Source organism: Microtus oregoni, unplaced genomic scaffold, assembly GCF_018167655.1.
Source record: "Microtus oregoni isolate MIOR12 unplaced genomic scaffold, Mior012 000074F_000, whole genome shotgun sequence".
In the NCBI taxonomy this organism is placed as follows: domain Eukaryota; kingdom Metazoa; phylum Chordata; class Mammalia; order Rodentia; family Cricetidae; genus Microtus; species Microtus oregoni.
In genome coordinates, this window is record NW_024543987.1 from 158,318 (window position 1) to 183,525 (window position 25,208).

The 25,208-nt window shown below is 40.5% G+C and overlaps 1 protein-coding gene across 1 annotated transcript; it reads left to right on the forward strand.

Moving 5' to 3' along the window:
* Positions 1-1,405: 1,405 nt before the first annotated feature.
* Positions 1,406-3,112, forward strand: LOC121441183 (wee1-like protein kinase 2). Its single transcript, XM_041642321.1, has one exon. It carries the CDS (start codon positions 1,406-1,408, stop codon positions 3,110-3,112), a length of 1,707 nt encoding a protein of 568 aa, XP_041498255.1.
* Positions 3,113-25,208: the final 22,096 nt, after the last annotated feature.

The following is a 25,208-nucleotide window of genomic DNA, read 5'->3' on the forward strand; positions in this document are numbered from 1 at the left end:
CATTATGTATACATTACTAAGAGTTGCTGGAGTGACAAAGGGAAGGGTTGGACGTAGATAAATATCGAGCTGTTTGGGCAATCATTGTATACTATAGTCTGTTTTGATGAACACCACTACCCATTGCTGCTGCTTATCTTGCAAAATAAGTTTAGATGTGTGTGTACAGGCAAGATTTGAGACACCTTCTAGTGAATTATCGACTGCCTTTGAGTAGTTTGTTTCTTTCATCACCAGCACTTTGAAACTCGAAGAAGAAAGGAGCGTGCTGTGCCAGAGAATGCTTTTGCTTCCAGGGCATGAGCACTGGACCATCTCTACAAAGGAGGCTGGACCATCTCTACAAAGGAGGCTGGACTATCTCTACAAAGGAGGCTGGGCCAACTCTCATAAATGAGGTACAGGGAAGAACTACTATGGGATCTCTTTCCTTCCTTCTTTCTTCCCCCTCCTCTCTTCTTTGTTAGGGTCTCACAGAAAAGAAGGGAAGTGTGGCATAATGTATTACATGCTAATAATTGTTCCTTGAGTTCTTACAGCCATGCCATTAGTGGATAAATTATGCTTCTCTGTCATACTGGATTTGAGGATAGCCACATAAATTCAGAGCCGAGATTCTACAATGAAAATGTCTGTCAAACCCTTCTATATTCTTGTCATCTAATATGAGAAGAACATGCCTTGGTAGCTGCTGATTCTAATGTGAGACAGAAGTCCCACATGCCTCAATATGATGTGAACAAAATCTGTGGCAGAGAAGTCATAGACAATTCATCAACTTACAAGTAATAAAATTAATACTTGGGAAAGCCACTAAGATTTAGGGGATTTCTTGTTATGCAGCAGCTTCATAACATTAGCTGACGAATACATGAAGGTAGCTGCTCCTTACTCAGGGCTCACTTCTTGCCAATATCATTTATACTAGCTCCTTTATGCTACAATATTTCCTTCTGTAAAGGATCTTAATATTGTCATTTTTTTATGAAGCATCATCTCTGAGAGGGTAAAAACCAGATCTAGTAAGTGGCTGGGCCAAAAATTCAAATTTATAGATGTTCGTGTTCACATATGGCAATAATTCCATGGCTTTTGCCTAACTTCCTGCCCTTTACATTCAAGATTACAGCAGCAGCAACCATATAAAAACAACCTCACTATTTTCTAGAGGCATTTACAGTCCAGCTACTCATTGGGGCACTTAGTTCTATTTAGTTCTACTCTAGATTGAGTCATAGCCTGCCCATGAGATTTGTGATGGTAAAGTCCTCATTTTGGAAAGTATTGTACTTTAGAAACCACAGAAAACCTTAAAATAGTCTGTAATGGTTTGTGGTTATAGGTAGAAGAGAAAAGGTACCAGATAAACAGAAGTTGAGTCGGCGCTGTAAGGCTCTTCGCTGAGATGACTGACAGAGGGGTTGCCCAGAGACTGAATAGGGAACTAAACTTCTCCATCTGTGAAGAAGATTTTGAGAATGGAGGTCAGATGACAGCACAAGGCACCGTAAAGGTCCAGAGCCCAGCGTCTGAGAGGGATGAGGATGAGGAGATGGAGGAGGATCCCAAGTCTCCCCCCAGAGATGAGCGTTATCCTTCTCAGAACAGAGACATAGAAAGTCCAGGTCCCATCCTTTGGATTCCAGTTTCAGCCCTTCCCATATGTCCAGAGACACCAAGACCATCCAGGAAGAGCAAGCTGCCAGTCGCTGACAACCTCTCCCTACCCAAAACTTCACTGAATCCGCCTGAGATGATTTCAAAAGAAACACTCTCTGCCCAAAACTCTAAACGTCTGAGACTCACACCTTCTCCCTTCATGGATGAGAAGGCCTCTTTGTCTCTGGTTAATATCAACCCATTCACTCCAGAGTCCTATAGAAAATTGGTCCTTCAATCAAATGACAAGAGGAAAACCAGAGGCTACCATGAAGAAACTGGAGAAGGGGAAAACAAATCAGAACAGGGGCTGCCTACTAAGAGAAGTATTCTACGAGAAACTAATATGGCTTCCCGCTATGAAAAGGAATTTTTGGAGGTAGAAAAAATTGGGGTTGGGGAATTTGGTACAGTCTACAAGTGCATTAAGAGGCTGGATGGATGTCTTTATGCAATAAAGCGTTCTTCAAAACCATTCTCAGGATTATCAAATGGTTTGGATTTGCAGGAAGTTTATGCTCTTGCAGTGCTTGGCCATCACCCCCATGTGGTACGCTACTATTCTTCATGGACAGAAGACGGTCACTTGGTCATTCAGAATGAATACTGTAACGGTGGGAGCTTGCAAACTGTGATAACCGAAAATGCCAAATCTGGTAGCCACTTTCACGAGGCCAAACTCAAAGACCTCCTTCTACAAGTTTCCTTGGGACTTAAGTACGTCCACAGTTTTGGCATGGTGCACCTGGACATCAAACCCAGTAACATCTTTATTTGTAATAAGATGCAGAGTGACTCTCCCGTAGGTCCAGAAGAGGCTGAAAATGAGGCTGACTGGTTTCTCTCTGCCAGTGTGATATATAAAATTGGTGACCTGGGCCACGTGACATCAATCAGCAAACCGAAAGTGGAAGAAGGAGATATTCGATTCCTTGCTAAGGAGATCTTGCAAGAGAATTATCAACACCTTCCCCAAGGAGACATATTTGCCTTGGGGTTAACAATTGCAATGGCTGCAGGAGCAGAGTCACTACCCAGTAACGGTGACGTGTGGCATCATATCCGCAAGGGGAACTTTCCAGACATTGTCCAGGAGCTCTCAGATGACTTTTATGGTCTACTCAAGAACATGATCCACCCTGATCCAGAGCAGAGACCTTCTGCAGCAGCTCTGGCCAGAAGTCAAATTCTCCGTCCCTTCCCGGAAAAGACAGATGAACTCCAGAAGCAACTGAACTTGGAGAAGTCCAAGGTAGCCATACTAGAAAGGGAACTGAAAAAAGCTCAGCAAACCCAGAGAGCTCAGAGAGACATCTGCAATGGTGGGTCTCAGAGAGACAGCCCTCATGGTGATCCTGTGATCTCTGGGGCCCACGAAGACTCAAGAAGCACAGGACACCTGATGAGAGGAGTGAGTGAGGAGTCCTCAAGATTCACTGGTGGAGAATCATAACCACCCACTTCTCACCAGCCAGCCTTTAGCCACAAGCCTTCAGAAAACATACTGGAAGTAAGAATGAACCAGCTTGGATGCACAAAGACTTCAAAGGCTATCTGGTGGAGCATCCATAGGCAAGGCCACAAACTTCTAGGGTTTCTTAGCAATGATCTACATCTTCCCTACTGTTGTATTTCTAGTGCCATTTACTCAGGACTTCCAGTGAAGAATGAGAAACATACCCCACAATTGGAGTAGGAACAGAAACACACTATTTTAGCCTATCAGTCAAAACGCTGCCATAACTTATTCTTTGCTGCGGATCCAGGGAACTTTCTGTGTACATAGAAAGGAATAAAATACGGCTTTAAGTACCGGCTCACAAGAGAAGGCTGCCTATGCTTCAGCAGTGCTTCCCAGGTTGCATCTACTCCAACTGCCAGACCCTTTGATCAAGGAGTTTGCCTAATATATTTTCTGAATGGAAGCAGTCTCTTATCTGATTTTGTATCAGTCAATAAATGCTATCATTATATGAAACAATTAGAAGTAAGACTATAAAGTGGACATTTCTGAGCTGCTTACTAACTTCTGATACAAAATCAGCAGAGGTCTAGGAAAGTTGGGTGTTCTTGCTCGCCATGTGTTCTAGCCCTCCTGTGGCTGTTCCCCAGGTCCTGGTCTCCCATGGCTGACTCCTATTACTTTTAAGTTTTTGAATATCATCACCAGGTTCTCTTGATTTTGTTTAACCAGAGGTTCTTTGTTTTCTGTGCTTTTAACTTATTTTAATCCAAATCTTTCCCCCTGTGTACATTTAGAGAAACAGAACATTTGTAAATAAAGACTTTTATCTTGAAAGGAAAATATAAGTTGAATATAAGTTGAGTCAGTGTTTGGAGATTTCCTTGATCCAAGTCAACCATTGCCATAGAGACTAGTCGGTGAGTATCTCACTGTTCTCCCCTCACTGAGAAGGTATCACCAGTACTCAAGCTGTCACACTCAGAAGGAATGGTAACTTTTAAGCCTGCACACTAGATCATGTGAGGAGTTCAAGAGAAAGAAACACCAAGGCCTAGTGATCAAACTAACTGAATAGAAATTTCAGGTTAGCGCTGGGCATCTGTAGTTTTGAATGTCCCCAGGTTAGCCAGTTATGGTGGTAGTTCATGCCTTCAATCCCAGGAGGCAGAGGCAGGTGGATCTCTGAGTTCAAAGTCAGCCTGGTCTATAGAGTGAGTTCCAGGACTACCAGGGCTATGTAGAGGAGCTCTGTCTTGAAAAAGAAAAAAGAAAAGTCCCCAGGTAGCTCTAACAAGTAACAAGGTTGGGTTGCACTAAACTAGAAGATGAGATACAAGCCTTGGATTTGCTGACATTTAATAGTAAAACCCAGTTTCACTCAACAATCCTCATCTAGCAATGGAGCATGCTTCCTCTTTGTGTCTTCTTGCACTGTGAACTTCTTGTATGGTGACTCTGCTATCATCATTCCTTCTTTGCCAAATCCCTTTCTTCCATTGGCTTCTTTGCCGAATTTACATTTACGTTATGAAATCCAAATTTATGTCAGTTCCTCACAGAATGTTTGCCAAGGACTAAAACTGTAAAAGCCCAAGTCATTTATAAGGTACCTCTTAAATTAGCATATAAAAGAACCACTCGCTTCACTAAGAAAAACAATAATTAAAAATTAAACTGTGCTTTTATACATAATCCTTACCTCCAAGTATTTTGAAGTACTGGCATTCTGTTTTAATTCACACATTCAAATTTGTAATAATTAGCTTTGATTTACATAACTAGAAATCTGGCAGTGGAATTTGTCCCAGATAGAGAGCCTTGTGGCAGCTACCTGACTGTCTCCTTGGGTTGTGTGGGAAGCTCGATTTCTTTCATGGCATTGTGCTCCATTCCCACTTAATCAACAAAATTGATCGGAAACAATCTGAAGACAACTGAATAAAAATAACATCTAACATTTACAAAATGCTTTCTATGTGCCTAACACCATTCTCAAGGCATCATTTCATTTAATTCTTAAGTCAATTATTGGTTTCTCTCAGTTTCAAAAGAGCCCTAAGGCACAGAGCATTTAAGTGATATGCACAAGGTTAAATGACTGTTACACAGTAAAGTTGGAAATGAGCCCAGGTAGGTTAGTTCCATGCTGTGAGAACTCCTTCAGCCAATAGCCTTTAAGATACCAGCCCACTTGGGCATGGTCTCCTTTACTATAAATGCAACCATAAAGCTTGCAAGTGCGCTCTTTTCCAGCTGCTGGATTCAGTTCCTGTTCCCAGATTGTGCAGAGGACTGTGATCTATGAGCCTACCCCTAAATAAATAACCTTTTATTATACTCAATTTTGAGCAAGTGTGGAATTTCTTTTTAGCATCCATCTTCAGTTCCAGAATCTATACTTTCAGCCATAGAATACATCACATCCCTAAGTAGAGAGGGTACCTGTTCAGGTGAGATTTAGGAGATAATGTGCAACTATCAACACTCTCATTATTGTTGATGAGAATGTGAATTAGTACAGTCAATATTATTAGGCAATATCTAGTAAAGTTGAACACGTCTACTGGTGACCTAGTAATTCCTGGGCAACTATCCACCAAGAGTGGATACACATGTTGATGAAAAAAAAATGTGAACTTGAAGGTTTATGGTAGCATTACTCATAACAGCACCAAGCTGGAAATTATCCAAATGTTTATCCACAGGAAAATGAATAAATCAATCCTATTATATTTATACCACTATGTAGCAGTGAGGATTATTTTAACTATGAAGAGCAAAAGGGGTAGTTCTCAAACATAACACTGACTAAAGGAAGTGGAAAGAGGAGTGTCTTCTGTAGAAGTTCTTGATACTCACTTATAAGTAGAAGCTTTCCCCTCTGCTTCAATTAATCATGTCTGCCTATCTGTCATATATCAATATGATCAATATGAAGTCATGAATCCTTATGTGTACCCAGTAGTATATTATTTATTATTCTGCTTCCTTATGTTGATGTTCAAATTGTCCCAGATTTGATCCACAGATGCCCTTTCAACTGACAGACCTCTGTAGTTTTTCTTTTTGAGCACATCCTTGCTTTGCAATCTAATAAAATGCCTTTAGTTCATCTTGTGGAAATATTATTAGATACCAAAATTACAAAGTTGTATACATTAATTTTATTGTGGTGTCTTTGCTTATTGACTCCATTCCTAGAAAAAGTTAATATATATATATATATGTGTGTGTGTGTGTGTGTGTGTGTGTGTGTGTACATATATATATATATATAATTTATACATTTGGATATATATATCCAGGTAGATAGGCACAAAAACATGCATATGTAAGTAGTATTTAGGTAAACATCTTCAAATAAATAACACAAATTTTAGAAAAATAACCCATGTAGCAAAATTTTCAGTATTCCTGGTGTTTTCCCAATTTTCCAATTTTTTAAATTTATTTTTTATTTTTCTCTGCTCCCCTCCCTTCCTATCCCCTCCCCTTCTACCTTCCCCCTTGGTCCCCATACTCCCAATTTACTCGGGAGATCTTGCCTTTTTCTACTTCCCATGTAGATTAGATCCATTTATATCTTTCTTAGGGTCTTCATTATTGTCTAGGTTCCCTGGGATTGTGAATTGTAGGCTTGTTTTCTTTGTTTTATGTCTAAAAGCCATTTATGAGTGAGTACATATGATATTTGTCTTTCTGGGTCTGAGTTACTTTACTTTGTATGATGTTTTCTAGTTCCATCCATTTGCCTGCAAATCTTAAGATGTCATTACTTTTTCTGCTGTGTAGTACTCCATTGTGTAAATGTACCACATTTTCCTAATTCATTCTTTAGTCAAGGGACATTTAGGTTGTTTTCAGGTTCTATAATGACAAACAATGCTTCTATGAACATAGTTGAGCACATGTCCTTGTAGTATGATTGAGCATCTTTTGGGTATATATCCAACAGTGGTATTGCTGGGTCTTGAGGAAGATTGTTTCCTAATTTTCTGAAAAATCGCCATATTGATATCCAAAGGTGCTGTACCAGTTTGCATTCCCACCAGCAATCCAGAAGTGTTCCCTTTTCCCCACAACCTCTCCAGCATAAGTTGTCATCAGTGTTTTTGATCTTGGCCATTCTTACAGGTGTAAGATGGAATCTCAGTGTTGTTTTTATTTGCATTTCTCTGATGACTAAGGATGTTGAATATTTCCTTAAGTGTCTTTCAGTCATTTCTGATTCCTCTGTTGAGGGTTCTCTGTTTAGGTCTGTACCCCATTTTCTTTACTGGATTATTTGTTATTTTCATGACCAATTTCTTTAGTTCTTTATATATTTTGGAGATCAGCCCTCTGTCTAATGTTGGGTTGGTGAAGATCTTTTCTCATTTAGTTGGCTGCCATTTTGTCTTGTTGACCATGTCTTGCTTTACAGAAACTTCTCAGTTTCAAGAGGTTTCATTTATTAATTGTTTTGCTCAGTGTCTGTGCTGCTGGGGTTATATTTAGGGAAAGTGGTCTCCTGTGCCAATGCGTTCAAGTGTACTTCCCACTTTCTCTTCTATGAAGTTCAGTGTGGTTGACTTTATGTTAAGGTCTTTGATCCATTTGGATTTAAATTTTGTGCATGGTGATAGATATTGGTCTATTTTCATTCTTCTATATGTTGATATCCAGTCATGCCAGCATTATTTGTTGAAGATGCTTTCTTTTTTCCCATTTTATATTTTTTTGCTTCTTTGTCAAAAATCAGGTGTTCATAGGAGTGTGGATTGATATTTGGGTCTTCAATTCAGTTCCAATGGTCCTCCTGCCTGTTTTCATGCCAATACCAGGCTATTTTTAGTACTGTAGCTCTGTAGTAGAGTTTGAAGTCAGAGATTATGATGCCTCCAGAAATTCCTTTACTGTACTGGATCGTTTTGGCTATCTTGGGTTTTTTGTTTCTCCATATGAAGTTGAGTACCATTCTTTCTAGGTCTGTGAAGAATTTTGTTGGGATTTTGATGGGCATTGCATTGATCTGTAGATTACTTTTGAGAAGATTGCCATTTTTACTATGCTAATTTTACCTACCCATGAGCCTGGGAGATCTTTCCACTTTCTGGTGTCCTCTTCAATTTTTTTTTTCTTCAAAGATTTAACAACTTTCCAATTTTCTATTCAAACAGCAACCTGACTTGATAAGTGAAAGTGATGGTCAACAGAAGGCAGATGAGTTGGCTCAACATGTTTATGGCGCCCGACTCTAGGCAGAGGCAAGTCTGGGGTCAGTTGTGTGCCGTTTGGATGAAAGTCTGCTTAGTAGGATGTGGCAGAACAAAGCATTTTGGCTCTCTGGTCTTTATGGCTCTCAAATAGCCATTCACAGGGGTATGAAGAGCACCCAGCAGCTGGAGATGGTGTTGTTTCATCTGAAGTTTCAAAGAAGAAATTGAAGCAACCCAGCCAGCGATCTGCTGCAGGAAAGAGTCAACTGAAGGAGGCAGTACCTACCTTCTGTAAGAAATCTCGCTCCTGGGCACCACCGGAATCAACTATTAACCAAAGCAGAGATGACAGGGTAAGAGGGACAAGGGATGATGAGATGCCATCAACTGTCATAAAGGGAATGATTTGCCAGGGAAAACTACTCTCATGTGCGTAAGAAGCATGTCCGCAAAAATAGAGTGTTACCCTTGATGATTTCAGCCGACTTTTTTCAAGTGAGTCTTAGGGAAGTGATGTTTGAATCCAGATCAAAAATCATAACCAAATAACTGCCAAATTTATTTGTTTTAGACAAAATGTGGCTCCCCACTTTGACCTGGCAGCATTGCCAGACTGAAACCATGAAGTCAAAGTTACTTTCCTTACCTTCCTCAATGCACACCAAACTGTGATAATTAAATATGAAAAAAAACTTTGGAAAATACTTCTTCTTAAATTTTTTGAAACGGGCTCTTTGAGAGCAAAGAACCTAGTCCTCATCCATTCAGCTAGGCTGGCTGGCCAATGGGCGCTGGGAGTTTACCTGTCTCTCGACTCCCCTATACTGTTGCTGAGACATGCATCATCACACTTATCTCGTACATGAGCGCTGAGGGCCTGATCTCCGGTTCTCCTGTTTGCACAGCAAGCCCTTTACCAACAGCGCCATCGCCCCAGCCCCTCTCATCTCTTAATTTTTTTCCTCTCTTTTTTTTCCCTTTCTTCCGCTGGGAAGGAACCAAGGCTCCATTTCATGATGTTCTACCTGTTCTACCAGTGAGCTACATACAGTTCATAGCATTTTTTTCTGAATTTGATTACAGGTCTTATTTCTGGTTGAATTTTAAATTGAGAGCTATTTTCAGAATCAGATTTATTATTCCCTCATTCCTTCTATCACCTCTCCCATCTACTTTCCTCTCTTTCTGCTTATAAGCTTACTACTGAAGATTTTCTTTCCCAAAAGGACTCAGTGGGACTGAAGCTAAGGATGCTAACATGACTTCAGTGGTAGAAAATTTTTCAAAGAATTTCTTGTAGATGGGGCTGGATATTTAAATATTGTACCACAAATTTGAAAAAGAAAGAAAGAAAGGAAAGAAGGAAGGAAGGAAGGAAGGAAGGAAGGAAGGAAGGAAGGAAGGAAGGAAGGAAGGAAGGAAGGAAGGAAGGAAGGAAGGAAGGAAGAAAAAAGGCCCTTAACTCTAAAACCACAAACAAGACAAAAATAAACGTGAGATAGGGACTTGGTGGGAGGAAGGGAATAAGGAATGATGTTGGTGTGGGTGGGAAGAAATGTATTACACATATATATGCAAATGATTGTCAAAGAATAAAGTTAAGAAAAAGAAAACCTTAATTCTATCTAGACTGCAGCATAAAGATATTGGCTACCTCTTCATCCCAGTGGCTCAGTGTCCTTGAATTAAATATGGAAACAATCATCAATTTTGGTACTCTTTTCAGTGCCCTATGACACCAGAACTGCTGTTCCCAGCTTCCCCCATCTCTGCACTTTGCCTCTTCTGAGTAGTTGTGGAGAAAGCATGAAGGACCACCATGAAGCAAAATGTCAAAGTTGGCATCTTTTAAACAAGGAGTTGGTTTGTTGGCAGAATCGTTGGGTTATGGATACTTGCAGGACTGCTTTTCTGGAGTTTATTTTTATCATTTTCATTTAGAGGCAAAAAGAAGGTACCTGGAGATAAGGGAATTAGAGACTGCTGTCTGCCCTGTGTCTGCTCTGATGAAGGTTCTGAAACACTAAGAAGATGGTCAATGCCTAAGGCCGAAGGAGCTCCATTCAAACACTGTCTGACATACTGGTACCAACAGGGTATCTTATCACATAGCATCGGTCCATGAGGCCTTAAATGGTCAGTAATGGCAGGTGGTAGTTCATGTAGCAAGTACATGTAATGGTCTGTCACTTTTCTTCTTACTCTGATCAAATACCTGACAAAAAGCAATTTAAAAGGAGAGGGATTTATTTGGACTTCCAGTTGGAGGGATCCAGTCTATCATGGTGTAGAGAACAGGAGTAGGAAGTAGATAGTCCCATGGTCTCAGTAGTCAGAAAGAAGTAGGCTCCAATGCCAGTGAAGGGGTGGGATTGCTAGCCATGTGAAGGCAAGCAGGCAAGAAGCAAAAGCTTCCTTCTTCCATGTACTTATATAGACTTCTGGCAGAAGGTGTGGCTTCCTACCTCAAGATGCAGATCAAAAGTGTGTCTTCCTATCTCAAAGGTCCAGACTAGGTGGATTCAAAGCAAATAGAAAATCTCTCACAAGTGTATCCTCCATTTCTGGATTGTAGTTCATTTCTGATATAGTCAAGTTGACAACCAAGAATAGCCATCATGGGAGATGACTATCATAGTAACCCATACTCAAAATAACTCAAATACTCATCAACAGGCAAATGTATGAACAAATTTCAGCATACGTTCATTGTGGAATATTTTATACAATGAAAATAAATAGATACTTTACATGAATTATAGCAAAATTCAAATATCTAATCTTGAGTTTGAAAAGTCAGGCCCTAACCTGTATACTGCATAATTTCATATATGAAGTTATAGTTGTAGAATAGGTGATTGATCTAACATGATAGACATCAGGCTAACAGATGCTTCAGGCTAGGGGAGGGTGTGACTGGGCAGGATGATGCGGAGCTGTGTGTGATTATAACCATTTCCATGTAGTTGATTGTTTCTTATGCTGCTGTTTATTCACAGAGCTGTACATTTAAGAGTTATACATTTTATCATAATCAAAGACAAAAATTTCTACAGCTAAAATATTCTATCCCTCCATTTTGGGTCCCAAAGTGTAGATGATGCGCTGGAAAACAAGTGGCGATTAAGCTTTGTTAATGGAAGCGAGTGAGACTGTGGAGTAATTTGTTATTGCAGCATGGTCTGGATTCACTGCCCATTGGGTTCATTCCCCCATTAGCACATCCAGTGATCTGAGAAAATCTTTGGCAAAGAAACCTGCTTGATACTATCTAATCCAGTATTTTTTAAACTCTTTTGAGTGTTGACTAGTCTTCCTACACATCAGAATAGTATGAAAGTTTTCCCTCAAAATACAATCTGCATAATCTTTTACATCCTTTTCTTTTTCAACCTCCCCTCTCTTTGTGATGCTGGGTATTGAATCTAGGTCTTACTAGGCAAGTGTTCTAATATTAAGCTACATCCAACTGTCCTTTGTAGAATAATTTCCAAATCTTAGCAGTTTAAGACAGAGATGTCACCACACTAATAATTATGACCAAATTACAAGAACTATTAGCCCATTGCCACTAACCTAGTCCATTCCATCATTTTCTTGGAGTCTTATAGACAAATATCTTCCAGGTATTCAAAAAAGATACTTGCTGTCCTTTATGTTAACTTTCCTAGATTCCTGATGGTCTCCAGGTAGGTACCTGCTATGATGTGCACGTGTTATACCCACCATATGCGCATGTGTTTGAACATTTGACCCTCAACTCTTGGTGCTATTTTGAAAGGTTCTAGAACCTTTAAGACATGGAACCTCATTGGAGAAAGTGAGTCACCGGGGAAGAGCCTTGAGGCTTTATAGCTTAGCCCCATGTTCTGTCTTCAGTATTCTAGCATATACAGAAGACAAACTGAGACACCCAGCCTTGTGGTATTGAGCAACTACTAGATTCTTGGACTTTCCATTTACAGCTAGCCATTGCTAGAGAGAGAGAGAGAGAGAGAGGGATTGATTCATTCCATAAACTCTGCAATTCTAGAGAACACTGACAATAGGACGTTTTTCAGATGCTTATTCTTTTTTTTTCTTTTGTGACAGTCTTAGAATAGTCCCTATCTAAAACTCTCTTTGCCTTTGGGCAAAGAAGGGATGAACACATAGCTGGCAGTTGGTGTTTTTCTTCAGAAGTGGCAGGCATTATTTCTGTATACATTCTACTGGCTAAAGTCATTTGCATAGTAGCTTCCTAGTTAGATAGAGTAGGGAAATACAACACCCCAGGGAGAAGGGCCACTGCAATGTTTAACAAAGAGGAATACAATTGATTCCAGTCTTTAGAAGGATGTTCTAGTGGAAGAGATAGTGGAAAGAATATAAGAGTTACAGGATTGGGAGGTTTGTTCTGAAACACTGTCATCTGGATATGACACGCTGCTGCAAGCAGGAACACACAGCTGTGGTTACATGCGCAAATCTTCATAACATGGGCCCCAACAACACCCTGTCATTAAGGAGGAGGAGCTTTTGAGGCCCCATCCATCTCGGAGGAGCTATAGGCAGTTAATGGTTACTAAAAGAGGAAAGGGAATCATTTTCTTGAGTGCTGTATCTCCAGGTAAGTGGCTCATGATCCAGTAAATAATTCTACACCCATGCTCAGGCAATCAACACCATGACCAGGGCAACTCTTATAAAGGAAAATATTTAGCTGAGGGGGCTCACTTATAGTTCAGAGGTTCAGTCCATTGTCATCATGGCAACATGCAGACAGACATAGTGCTAAAGGAGCTGAGAGTCCTACATCCTGCAGGCAACAGGAAAATGGTCTGAAAGTCGCACTGAGGGAGGCTGGAGACCTCAAAGCCTGTGCCCACAGTGACACACTTCTTCCAATAAGGTCACACCTACTTGAAAATGACCACACCTCCTAATAGTGCCACTCCCTATGAGCTTATGGGGGCCAATTACATTCAAACTACCGCAAGCACTCAGAAATCTCCTCACATGGCTCTATTCTGGGATTGTGTTCTGGCAAGAAATGATGGGATAAACATAAGAATTCATGGGTCTATACTGATCGGAAGACAGATACCTAGAAGATGGATGCACAGATAGATAAGTAGAGGAGAGGAGAAAACTTCTACTTATTGTGAACTATCAAGAGCTAGGAGGTCAGTGTGAATTTGGTATTGGGGAGAAAGCATCATCTTCTACCCCTTATAGTGAAGATTAGCTCAAGAAAGAATGATCAGAAAATTCTAAATCTACAATGACATTTTGATGCAAAGTGTGATATTTGCATGAATTTGAAGTATGTCCATCAATACTGCATATATGCCAGATGGTGGAATCCAGTGATACTATACTAGCAGAAGTTGGGTAATATAAATTAACCTCATTTCTGAGGGACAGATGGATACCAAAGACCTCAGATATGATACTGTAAAGATTTATTTGAAATTGTGTGTATATGTGTGTATCTGTACATTTGAGTGCAGGTGCCCCCAGAGGCCATAGTGCCAGATCCACTGGAGCTGAAGTTACAGACAGTTATGAACCACTTGATGTGGGGAGTGGGAACTAAACTCTAGTCCTCTAGAAGAGCAGCAAGCGCTCTTAACAACTAAGCCATATCTTCAGTCCCCTAGATGTGATTCTTTAAGAAAAAGCATTATACTGCATGTGTTGCTTTTCTGGCAAAGAATATATGACCAGAATCTAATCAGGAGGATACAAAACAAACAAATGAAACAGTTTTTGTAACAATGAACAAAGCATGTGGGGATATTTTTTTTTCAAAATTATTAGTGTTGCTGGCACTTGGCAGAGGCAGGTGGATCTCTGAGTTTGAGGCCAGCAGATTCCAGGATAGCCAGAACTGTTACACAAAGAAACTCTGTCTCAAAAACCCCAAAGGAAACATCAATATTATGGAATACAAACGGGGTGGGGGGCTGGAAACAGTCCAGATTAATGAAAACTAAAGTAACACAAGAACTAGCGCAAATACTTGGCTTTAGACTGAATGCTCTCCTAGAGGAAAAATGATCTTTTTGAGCATTAGTGAGGCCAACTGACAATACTGACATACCAATAGTAGTGAAAGCATTGATATGAAGTCCACTCGAGCTGGACATTGGCCTGTGGTTACATAAGAGAATAGCTCCAATAGGTAGAAATGCCCAAGATATGTATGTATGCAACTTTTTCTTAAAAAGACTTGGCCCAGGAGATGGGTTGATTGGTAAAGTGCTTACTGCACATGGCTGAAGACCGGAAATGAGATCCCTGGCCTCCACGTAAAAATTCAGGCACAGCAATATATACCAGCTGTGGTGGTTTGAAGAAAATGGCCCCCACTCTAGTGGAACTATTAGGGAGTATGGCTTTGTTGGATTAGGTGTCAGTCTTGTTGGAGGAAGTGCGCCACTGTGGATGTGAGCTTTGAGGTCTCATATGCTCAAGACCCACGCAGTGAGACAGTCCACTTCCTGTTGCCTGTGTATTAAGATGTAGCCAACACCATGTCTGTCTACACACCGCCATGATGATAATGAACTGAACCTCCAAAGTGTAAGCTGTCACCCCAATAATTTCCTTTATAAGAGTTGCTGTGTTCACAGTCTCTTCACAGCAACAGAAACTGTAACTAAAGCACCTGTAATATGAGTACTGGGGAGTGGAGACAAGATCTCTGAGACTTGTGAGCCAGACAGTTTATTTCCAGGTTCAGTGAGATTCCATCTCAAAAAGTAAAGTGAAGATATTGAGGAAGACACAGAATATTGACCTTTGGTGTGCTCGTGTGCATGTGTGTGCGTGTGTGTGTGTGTGTTTACAGAGAGGAGGGAGGGAGAGACTCAGAAAAAATTATCTAGAAGATAAGTTGGAGATATAGATAAATTGTTAATAAAATCAAGGTGATATATTAACAATAGGTGAAACTGCACAAAGGAAGGACTAGTATTCTTGGTTTTGCAACTCTAAAAGTATTTCTAAATAAAACGATTTTTAAAGCTTATTAATGTCAACCTTTGATGTCAAGCTTTGTTCTAGCCATGCTTAATTTTGCAGCTCAAGTTAAAATGAAAGGGTCTGATCCTTCTCAGAGAGGTGGTGAGGTTGGCCTCAAAAAGGGGGTGGTAATTCTAGAAAGTAACGGGAGACCAGTATTTCCAGCCATTCAGCCTGCTATGTGAAGCAGTCCTTATGTGGAAAGGGCCATAGTGTTCAGAGGAATTTGGTGTGGAAGGGCCTGCTCCCAAAAGCATTGATCAGGGTGGATGATCAGAAGGGAGTTTCCCAGGAGAAGGGGTCCCAATGGAAAGGATCACCAGCTCTGAAACCAGCCCATTCTATGGTGCAACAAGGCTTGTACTAGTCAAGTCCCCTTCTGAAATGCAGCCTGATATTCTCAGTTGGCCCTGCTGACATGTTCACTTTGGGCTTGGCTATCTAGGGCCTTCAATTAAATCAGTTGAGAGAAGACAGCAAGTGAAGTAATCCCTGCTCATATGAGGGCTCAGACCGTCTAGTGTGTGACACGTGGGACTGTCCTCATAATTATTGTTAGGCGCAAATAGCAAATTCCTGAAAATAGGCATCGCAGGCTCTGCAAATAACAATCATGACTTGAGGCAAGGAGAATTATTTACATTCATGTTGGGGTTTCTCATTTGTGGTGTTCCGCCAGTCCTGTTTCCTCCTTAGGTGCTGGAAATATTTCTGTGTGATGAGTGAGTCTTAGCTTTGTTTTACGAATAAATAAACTGAGGCTTGGCGTCCTTAAGTGGCTATGCCTGGATCACACATGAAAAGAAAGAAGTGCCATGCAAAGGGATAACTGCCAGTGTTTTCTGACCTATAATTGGGTATGTAAGTGAAAGAAGACACATAGTACTCAGGGAGTGTATAGAAAAAGAAAACAGCTTCCATGGTAATTGGGCAAAATATTACCAAGCATCTCATTACCATATCAGAAAATCAAGTATAATACTGCTTAGCTCTAATGATTTTTAGCAGGTCAGGAACTGAATTATGTCATTTCATTTTTTTACAAAAAAAGATTTATTTTAATTATGTATATGTGTGTTAGGGTTAGGGGAGCATATGCACATGATCTACAGGTGGTTGCAAGCTGACAGATATGCATGTTGGGAACCAAACTCAAGTCCTCTGCACAAGTAGTATGTGCTCTTAACCACTGAGCCATAGTTATTTTGAATGTACTCTGTGTGATGTGATGGGCTGTATGTTTCATGAAAAGTATAGGATCTCTTTTGTCAACTTCTCTGTTTTCGCAAGATGGGACCACTGACCGCCAATTCCAGACAGAAGAGGCCGCCGGTTAGAAAACAACATTGTTCTTATTTTATTGAAGAATTTGCTTATCGTAGAAGTGAGGAATGTTGGCCAAATGCCTTGCATGGACTATCGAGATGGCTCAGTGGGTAAGAGCATTGGCTGCTCTTCTAGGGGATGTGAGTTCAATTCCTAGCACTGGCATGGCAGCTCACACCTGTCTGTAACTCCAGTCCCAGAAAGCTGACACCCTCACACCAATGCACATAAAATGAAGTTAAATAAGCTATAAAATGCCTTAAATCGTGGCAAAGAGGATGGTCAGGTTAAGAACCTTCAGGGAAGTGTTTCTCAACCTTCCCAATGCCGCAACCCTTTAATACAGTTCCTCCTGTTGTGCTGACCCCAACTGTTACTGTTATGAATTGGAATGTAAATATCTGCTTTCCAAGGGTCTTAAGTGATGCCCGTGGAAGGGGTCATTCGACCCCTCCCGGGGGGGGGGGGTGTGACCCACAGATTGAGAGCCCCTGTTCCAGGGCCTTCCTGCTGAGACTGAGTTGATTGCAGAGGTTTCTGGATGTACACAGATGTAGAGACAGAAGAAAAGGCAGTAGCTATCTGACTCCTAGCAACACCCCTGCCTCTGAATACTGGAAATCAATGGCTGTGCTGGAGGCTTTGTACTGTCAGTGCTTTCTATAAACCAGTGCAGTCAAAATCCGAAGGATCCTCATTGCAAAGACGTGTGGAAAGGGGCGATTAGGATCTACGTGATCTACATCAGCTGTTCTCAATCAGGGTGAGGGGTCACTGCAAGACCTGTGCCTCCCAGAGTCTTCCATGGAACATTGTCACAAGTGTTCCTATTTTAGGCAGACAGCACAATGGTGGGTTAATCATATACACGGGAACTGTGGATTGTGGGAAGGGGGTCGACTTCCACACCTGGCTTAGGATACTGCATGCCGGTGTTGTGGTTAGTGAAAGGAACCTGGGGAGTGAAGAACCATGTATGTCACATCCCAGAATGGATTCTCGAGTGCCTGTGGGAGGTCAGTGTGACATTAAATAAAAACTAAAAACACGGCTAGGAAGAGAAAAGGGGTGACATCGAATGAAACCGTTCATATTTTCCTACATATTTATTTATTTTTAGTTTGTGTGTATTTGTGTGTACACACTCACGTCTTTGTGCACACATGTATGTCTGAATGTAGAAGCTGGAGGTCAAAGTCTGATATCTGATAGCTTCCTTAATTATTCTCCACCTTGTATATTTTGATGAGGTCTCTCGCTGAACTTGGAGCTCATCACCTGACTAGACTGGCCGCCCAGTGGACTCGTGGGATCTTTCTACCTCTGCCTCCGTAGCACTCAGATTACTGTGTAGCCTCCATGGCTGGCTTTTCCCATGGCTTCTGAAGATCTGCACTCGGGTCCTCATGCTTGTACAAGTACTTTGCCCACAGAGCCATCGCCCCAGTCCTTTTTCTGTTTTTTGAACAGGGAGCTTTTAAACGTTTAGTCCTGCTAGTTATGTAACCAATCCCAGCTACAGAAAACATCTACAATAGTTAGAAATAAGGCAAATATTGACTATCTTGCCAATGGCTGTCTCAGAGAAGGAGGCAACTTCCTCTTATCTGCATACATAACCAAAAAAATTGAAGCCACCATCTCTCTACATATTTTGCTCGTGTGCTCTGCAGGCCCCTGTAACATCTGAGAGGAAGGATTTGGAGTTTTGCTTTCTACTGTTTCTGATCTTAAACTTTAAAAATCTAAATCTCATGGTTTGGCATGTAACTCATTTGGGCTTCTTTCCAGCTCCCAACAACATGCCTATCTTAAGTAGGCAGTGTGCTTTGCTTGCCTGCCTCTCTGAAGCAGTGAAAACACACTTTTCACTAGCATTCAGGCTAACTAGCCGTCTAATAATGAATGAGAACACACACTTCGATAGACAAATTGAAGCAAAACTCGATGAGGTCAGGCAGGAAGAAGAGGGGAAAGAGAGCCTTGTGCTTTGAGAGAGTTAGAAGTCCAATTTTTTTTTCTCAGTCCAAATTTTTAAGAGTAAAATAAACTCCAAATGAACTCCAGCCTCAGGATTTGCGAGGAGCTCAGGAAAGAACTGTTGGGTTATCTCAGCTGTGCTGAACATTTTCTTCGGCTACTCCCATCAGCCGCTGAGCTCATCAATCCTGGAAGGCAGCCCTCGTATATCTCATTAGGCCGTTTGAAACTGTTGGTGTCAGAACACATCACTCTTACTTTTTCACAGAGGATTAATGGATTGGAAGTCCACGGTAACAGCATTAGGATCTACAATCCAAGGAGAAGTTGGTTCTGGACAGTTGCCTGGCTGTATCCAACACCCTCCAATGTCACCAATGCTGGCCCATCAGTGTGCATTACGATGGAGACAACAACAACAAAAAAAACACCAGTGATGCATCGGAGCGCTTGCTAAGTTTAGAGGCATCCATTAGTGGATTCTTGTCTGTAGTGAAATGGAAGTTTGTTATTTAGAAACTCTCTTGAATTATTAATTGCTGTAGAAATGAGAAGTGCTTGAGTTTGAAGCCAGATCATCTTTGGTCTGCAAAACTCATTCTGCTGGTTGTAAGGTGAGGGAAGGCTCCATCCTCTATCTTTCTGGAAGAGAATTAGCCAGCTCTTAAGTACCTTGCAAGGTGGTAAATAAACTACGCTTTAAGTGAGCTTGGTTTCGTTAGGGCTACAGCTCTGCATGTCGTGTAAAAAGATCATAAATCCTCTTGCCGGGAGGCATGCCTTTGGTTGGTACCTTTAACTCCAATAGCAACTGCTTCCATTTCCTCTGTGATTGCTACAAGCAATGAATCACATAAACCAATCTCTGTGCGTTCCTTTATCTTCATGAACATCTCATGAGCTAGAGATCATTATCTGCATTTCACAGATCAAGAAACTACCATCTAGATTCTCAGGGGTTAAGTGACTTCTCTCAAGTTTCAAAGCCATTTAAGGATAGAGAGGGTTTTTTTTAAATTATTAATCTTACTGGTATTTTTCTTGTATAGTGTTGTCAATTTGTGATTTTATGGATTGTATGCCTGTCTTTCTTGTGCTTTTTATTTTTTTAAATTCTAGTTTACTTGCCTGTTTGCTTTCAAAAGAGAGAAGGACTTGGAGATGGGGAAGTGGGGAGGGTCTGGAAGGAAATGGGGGAGAGGGAACTATGATGCAATATATTGCATGAAAAAATTTCAATTAAAATGAAAGACTATGCCCCATACTCTTGCCTACAGGCCACTACAGGGAGTATTTTCTCAATCAAGGATACTTCTTTTCATATGGCTCTAAGCTTGTGTCAAGTTAAGAAAAAATTTTCCAGCCCAGTAGGCATTTGTTTTCAACTTATGATGTTCACCTATGTTTCATTTCTTTAGGCTATCTTATTGTGCATATTTAAGCTATACGATATTTTAACAAAGTTAAATAATTTCTGAAACAAACCAATTAATGTCCTTTTAAAAAGCCAGAGATTTGGCTTTACAACATCTACAGACTCCTAAATCCAGGCTCTAGAACTTAAAAGATAAACAGGGAAAACAGATAAAAATTCAACAGATAAAAATTTTGACAATCTCAAAACCCCGAAGACCACACGCGTTCAGGAGACATGAATACACACATGGGGGGGGGTGAGATACTTTCATACCTAAGTACAGAAACAACAACTTTTGGTCATTCATGACAAGCAGTCAGCAGACCAGAATCCTTCCTGCATAGATCCAGGTTTTAAAAAGTAGGCTAGGGTAGGTAGCAACTGGAAACACGCTCCATGTAACTGGTTTACAAAGGCAATAACATCTCCAGTGGACATCACAAGTATGGAACCATTTAATTCAGAGTTCTACTTGTGACTATACAACTATGAATGTCTAAACTCTGCAAAGTACATAACAGATTTTTAAAAACCTTATCTTGGTGACGATTCTCCCTCACTATGAAGAGCTATCTTCAGAAGCACCCCAGTGATTAGCCTGTCTTGAGCTCTTACATGGCCAGACCTGCTTGGGCTATGGGCTCCTGCCTGGGTGGTAGACACCAATTGGGGTGTCAAAGCACTAGAGTGAAGAACACGGTGCCTAGCTTCCCTGTACAATTACACTGTCAACTTGCTCTCCCATATGGAGGTCAATGTTTGGACTTGTCTCTGCCATTAGACTTGCCCTCTGATCTCCTGTTGAATGTAGAGATCACATTTTGATTGTCCTGTAGGCCTGGTAACACCACTAAAGTTCAATTTATATACTAAATCTTGATTTTTGCATTGGGGACTTTTTTTCTTGCTATGTGGCCAGCAGATGGGTCACTGAGTCTATCTGGGCTGGACCTCACCTGGCCTAGACTTTGCTCATGCAGGACCATCAGCCTCCTCTTCTCTTCCTTCACTGCCTGTTGTTTGTTCAATATCCCTCTTCTTTTTTATATAAGCTCCTTGTTCACCACTATCCTCAGCATCTTGCATGATGCCTGGTGGTAATTAAATACTTGCAGAGTGAATGATACTTATTACATGTCTGGAAAGATTTTGTGCATATAAAACTCATTCCACTGCTTTCCCCCCATAGTTATATTTCCCTCACTTCAATGTATGACCCTTTAGGAAAGACATTGTGCTCATCTCCTGTACAATGTTTGGCACAAGGTGCATATTGACAACATGGAAGACATGTATGGCTTTTTATTATTATTATTATTATTATTATTTTGTTTGCTGGTTTGTTTTAAAGCAGTGTTATTGTTGTTGTTGTTGTTGTTTTAACCAAAGGAAGTAAAACTAGAACATTCAAAATGTTTAACCTTTTCTTTATGGGCTATACAGGCTGCTTCTGAATAAGGAAAACTCCAGAAAGTGACCACTAAAAGTGAATGACAAGGAGTGGCACATGTCAAATTTCCGGAGTTCTGCTTTGGGGATGTCTGAATAGAGTTCTTGGGGTCTTCGCTCACACTTGCTGGAATCAGCAGCAGCAGATTTTTGACCACAGGTCACTTTCCCAATATGAATCTAATTCTTCAATGTCTGAAGTTTTTATAGCACTTAGTGCATCCTTCAGCTGGGTCAGCCCGGAACAGGTACTCAGACTGGGTGAGGGGTTTACCTCTGAGAGACAGCTTTCAGTTCTCAGCGCTAATTGCTGGAAAGCAGAGCTGACCCTTTTCATCAATATATTCAGATGATAAATATTTATTGTAGATGTGATCTTAGGTGGTTTGAATGGATACATTGCTCGAAAGCTGATTTCCATTTTGAAGGCTCCCTTATTATTAAGGAACAAAAAGGTCTTGCCTAATCAGTATGTTAGTTCCATCCTCTTAGGTATTATGACACTTACTCACTTTGCATTTGCAGATCTCTGCAGGCCCTTTCATTAGCCTGCTGGTTGCCATTTTGGATCTGATCCAGGACCATAGTTTTAATCGTTGAAGTCATATTTCTTAGTCTACACATTAGCATGAAGATTCATGTTTCTTAAGTAGGAAAGGATATAGGTCCCATATTTGAAAATTCTCACCTTTAACTGAGCTGCATTAGAAACAAGTTATTGAATTGGGATTTTTTTTTTCACTAAAATGCTACCATTGATAAGTTTCATTTGTGTTCTTCCTTTTCTTGGGGTCTTTTTACAGTAATCTTTGGTTTGAGTCGGACTTACTTTGGAAAATGTAAAATGAAGAACATTTTCAGCAGCCAGCTATCAGATGTAAATCATGGGACTTCAAAAGATGCCAGGCTGCCCCCCATTTCATTTTCTATTTATATACAACTTATAGGCCCCACTGATATAGAAATTTCTTACTAGAGCAACTTCTTTACTAGTAAAGTAACACACACTGTGCCTCAAAATAGGTCAGATATATTCAAAATATGTTAAAAATGTAGTGCTTTAAGTGGGTTGCTCAATTAAACACCACTTTGCTTCTCTTTTTTGTAACATGGTTTTATAGAAAATTCAAATATTGTTTTATTCTGTTGAAGTCAGGCACTCCCTTTTTGTTCCCATAGAATGATATCTCAGAGAATATGATAGCAGTATTTTTGTCAATATTTTGAGATAGTAATAGGTTACAACTTGAAAGATCGAGAGCCATGTTTTGGAGGAGGTTGGGAACCTGCATTTTCTTTCTCTTGAGGAAGAAAGTTTTGAAAAGGTGTATTAGATCAGAAATAGTAGTTTTTCTTTTTAAAAAAAAAGATCTGAGCATCTTTAAAATTCCACATTATTTAACTTCCTTCTCTCTCTCTCTCTCTCTCTCTCTCTCTCTCTCTCTCTCTCTGTGTGTGTGTGTGTGTGTGTGTGTGTGTGTGTGTGTGTGTGTGTGTGTGTGTAGTTATACATTGCTACATTAACAAATTATCCCTAAACACATGGAGTTCTTAACACCATCACTTTGTTTTGCTTACCATTGAGTTGGTTGGAAACGCAGGGAAGGAGCGGTTAAATAGTCATCCCTGGGATGACAACCCTCAGGCATCTTCTGTGGCCACTCCAGCCATCAGAATCTTAACTGGGTTTGACATCCGTGATGACTTGTTCACAGGTTTCGTAGTCCATCTTGGTCATCATCCAGGAGTTCAGCTGGGACTATCCACTGAATAACCAACACTAGGTTTTTCCATGTGACCTAGGCTTCTCACAGCAATTGACTTGGCCCCAAGAGGGAGGCATTCAGAGAACAAATGTTCAAACAGACCTTGACCAAAGCTTCAAAGCTTCTTCTGATATAGTTCGTAAAAGTCATAGAGCATCATTTCAATCTCACACTATGACTTCTAAGTATGGCCGGACCACATTCAAGGTGGTAGAAGGGGATAATTACCAACTGACAAGAAGAACACCAAAGAGATTGTGTTTAACCTTTTAAAACAACACCAACACTGGGTGGTGGCTGTGCACATATTTAATCCCAGCACTTGAGAGGCAGAGACAAGGTGGATCTCTGAGTTTAAGCAAGTTCCAGGATGGCCAGGGCTACTCAAAGAAACACAATCTTGAAAAACCAAAAACAAACGAACGAACAAAACCATTAGAGTAACAAGGTTAACAATGAACGAGTGAGTGAATTAATTATATGTAACTAAGCATGCCTGGAAGATAGGTTCTAAAAATCTCTGTGTCTTACTAAGAAATGCTGAGAGCAGGAGAACTTGTCTTCCCCAGGGAAGAGCACACCAATTGATTATCCAATACTAACTGATCAGCCTTGAACAAGCATACAAGTAATATTATATAGACTGAGCAGGTTATAGTTAGGAATATATATGTATATACATATGTGCACATGATAACAATGGAAAAGAGGCTTTGAACTTGAAAGACAGCAAGAAGGGGTACATAGGAAGACTTAGAGAGAGGAAAAGGAAGGAATCAATGCTGTAATTATATTATAATCTCCATAAATAATTATGAATTTATGTTCAGGAAGATAATAGCCTATAGTTTTCTTTGTTTAGATGTTCTGGTCTGATTGTATTAATACTGACTACATAAAACAAATTAAAAATTGCTTATACCTCTTCTGGATTCTGAAGGAGATTGTGTATCAATAACTTTTCCAATGGGGGAAAAAACCTGTTTCTTTTTTTTTTAAAAAAAAATGGTATTGCTTCTCAAGTTTTATTGAATCCAAAATTAAAGGTTGGGGAGGTAGCTCAGTTGTTTAGAGTGCTTGCCGAGGGTGAGAGCTAAGCCCTGTAGAAACTGAGCGTGGACAGAATATGCCTGCAATCCCAGCACTTTTGAGGTAGAGGCATAGGGTTAGAAAGAAATGCAACTGCCGCCTTGACTGCATAGGAAATATAACATCAGTTTGGAATACATGAGATCCTATCTCAAAAATGAATCTGATTTTATCGAGAGAGAGAGAGAGAGAGAGAGAGAGAGAGAGAGAGAGAGAGAGAGACTCTACTAATTCCCTGGCATAAGGTAAAGGAAAGAAAGAATAGAATTGGAGATAGAGCTGGCATGTGCCCACCTGGCAGGGATCTCCCTCTCCAAATTGCAGTCATGTTACCTATTTCCATGCTTGAAATGCTTCCCAAAGAAGGGTTTCCTTGTATTGGGCCTTATGGGATTTGATATAGGAGGTGTTTGTTGAAGAATATCTTATTCTTTTGATATAATGAAAAAAAAGAGAGTCAAAATGAAGAGAAATTGAGAATTTTAGGTGGTGGGAAAGAGAGAAGGTATCAGAAACTTTCCAATTTCTATGACTGAAAACAAGGGCCTCCTTACCTCCAAAACTCTGACATAAAGCAGGCTAGAAGTGGAAGGGGAAAGTGATGGGGTAGTTGCACTGGGTAGCCCACAACAGCGCATGCCTCCAGCTCCAGGGCACCCAAGATTCTCTTCCAGCCTCCAAGGAAAACATCGCACATGTGGCATGTATACACACACACACACACACACACACACACATTTTTAAAAGATTCTAAAAGTGAATTGAATGTTTCAAAGTGCATTGACAGGCTATAAAGTTTATCCTGACCTACCACTTAAATTGTATATATCAGGGAATGTGCTGACTTCTTG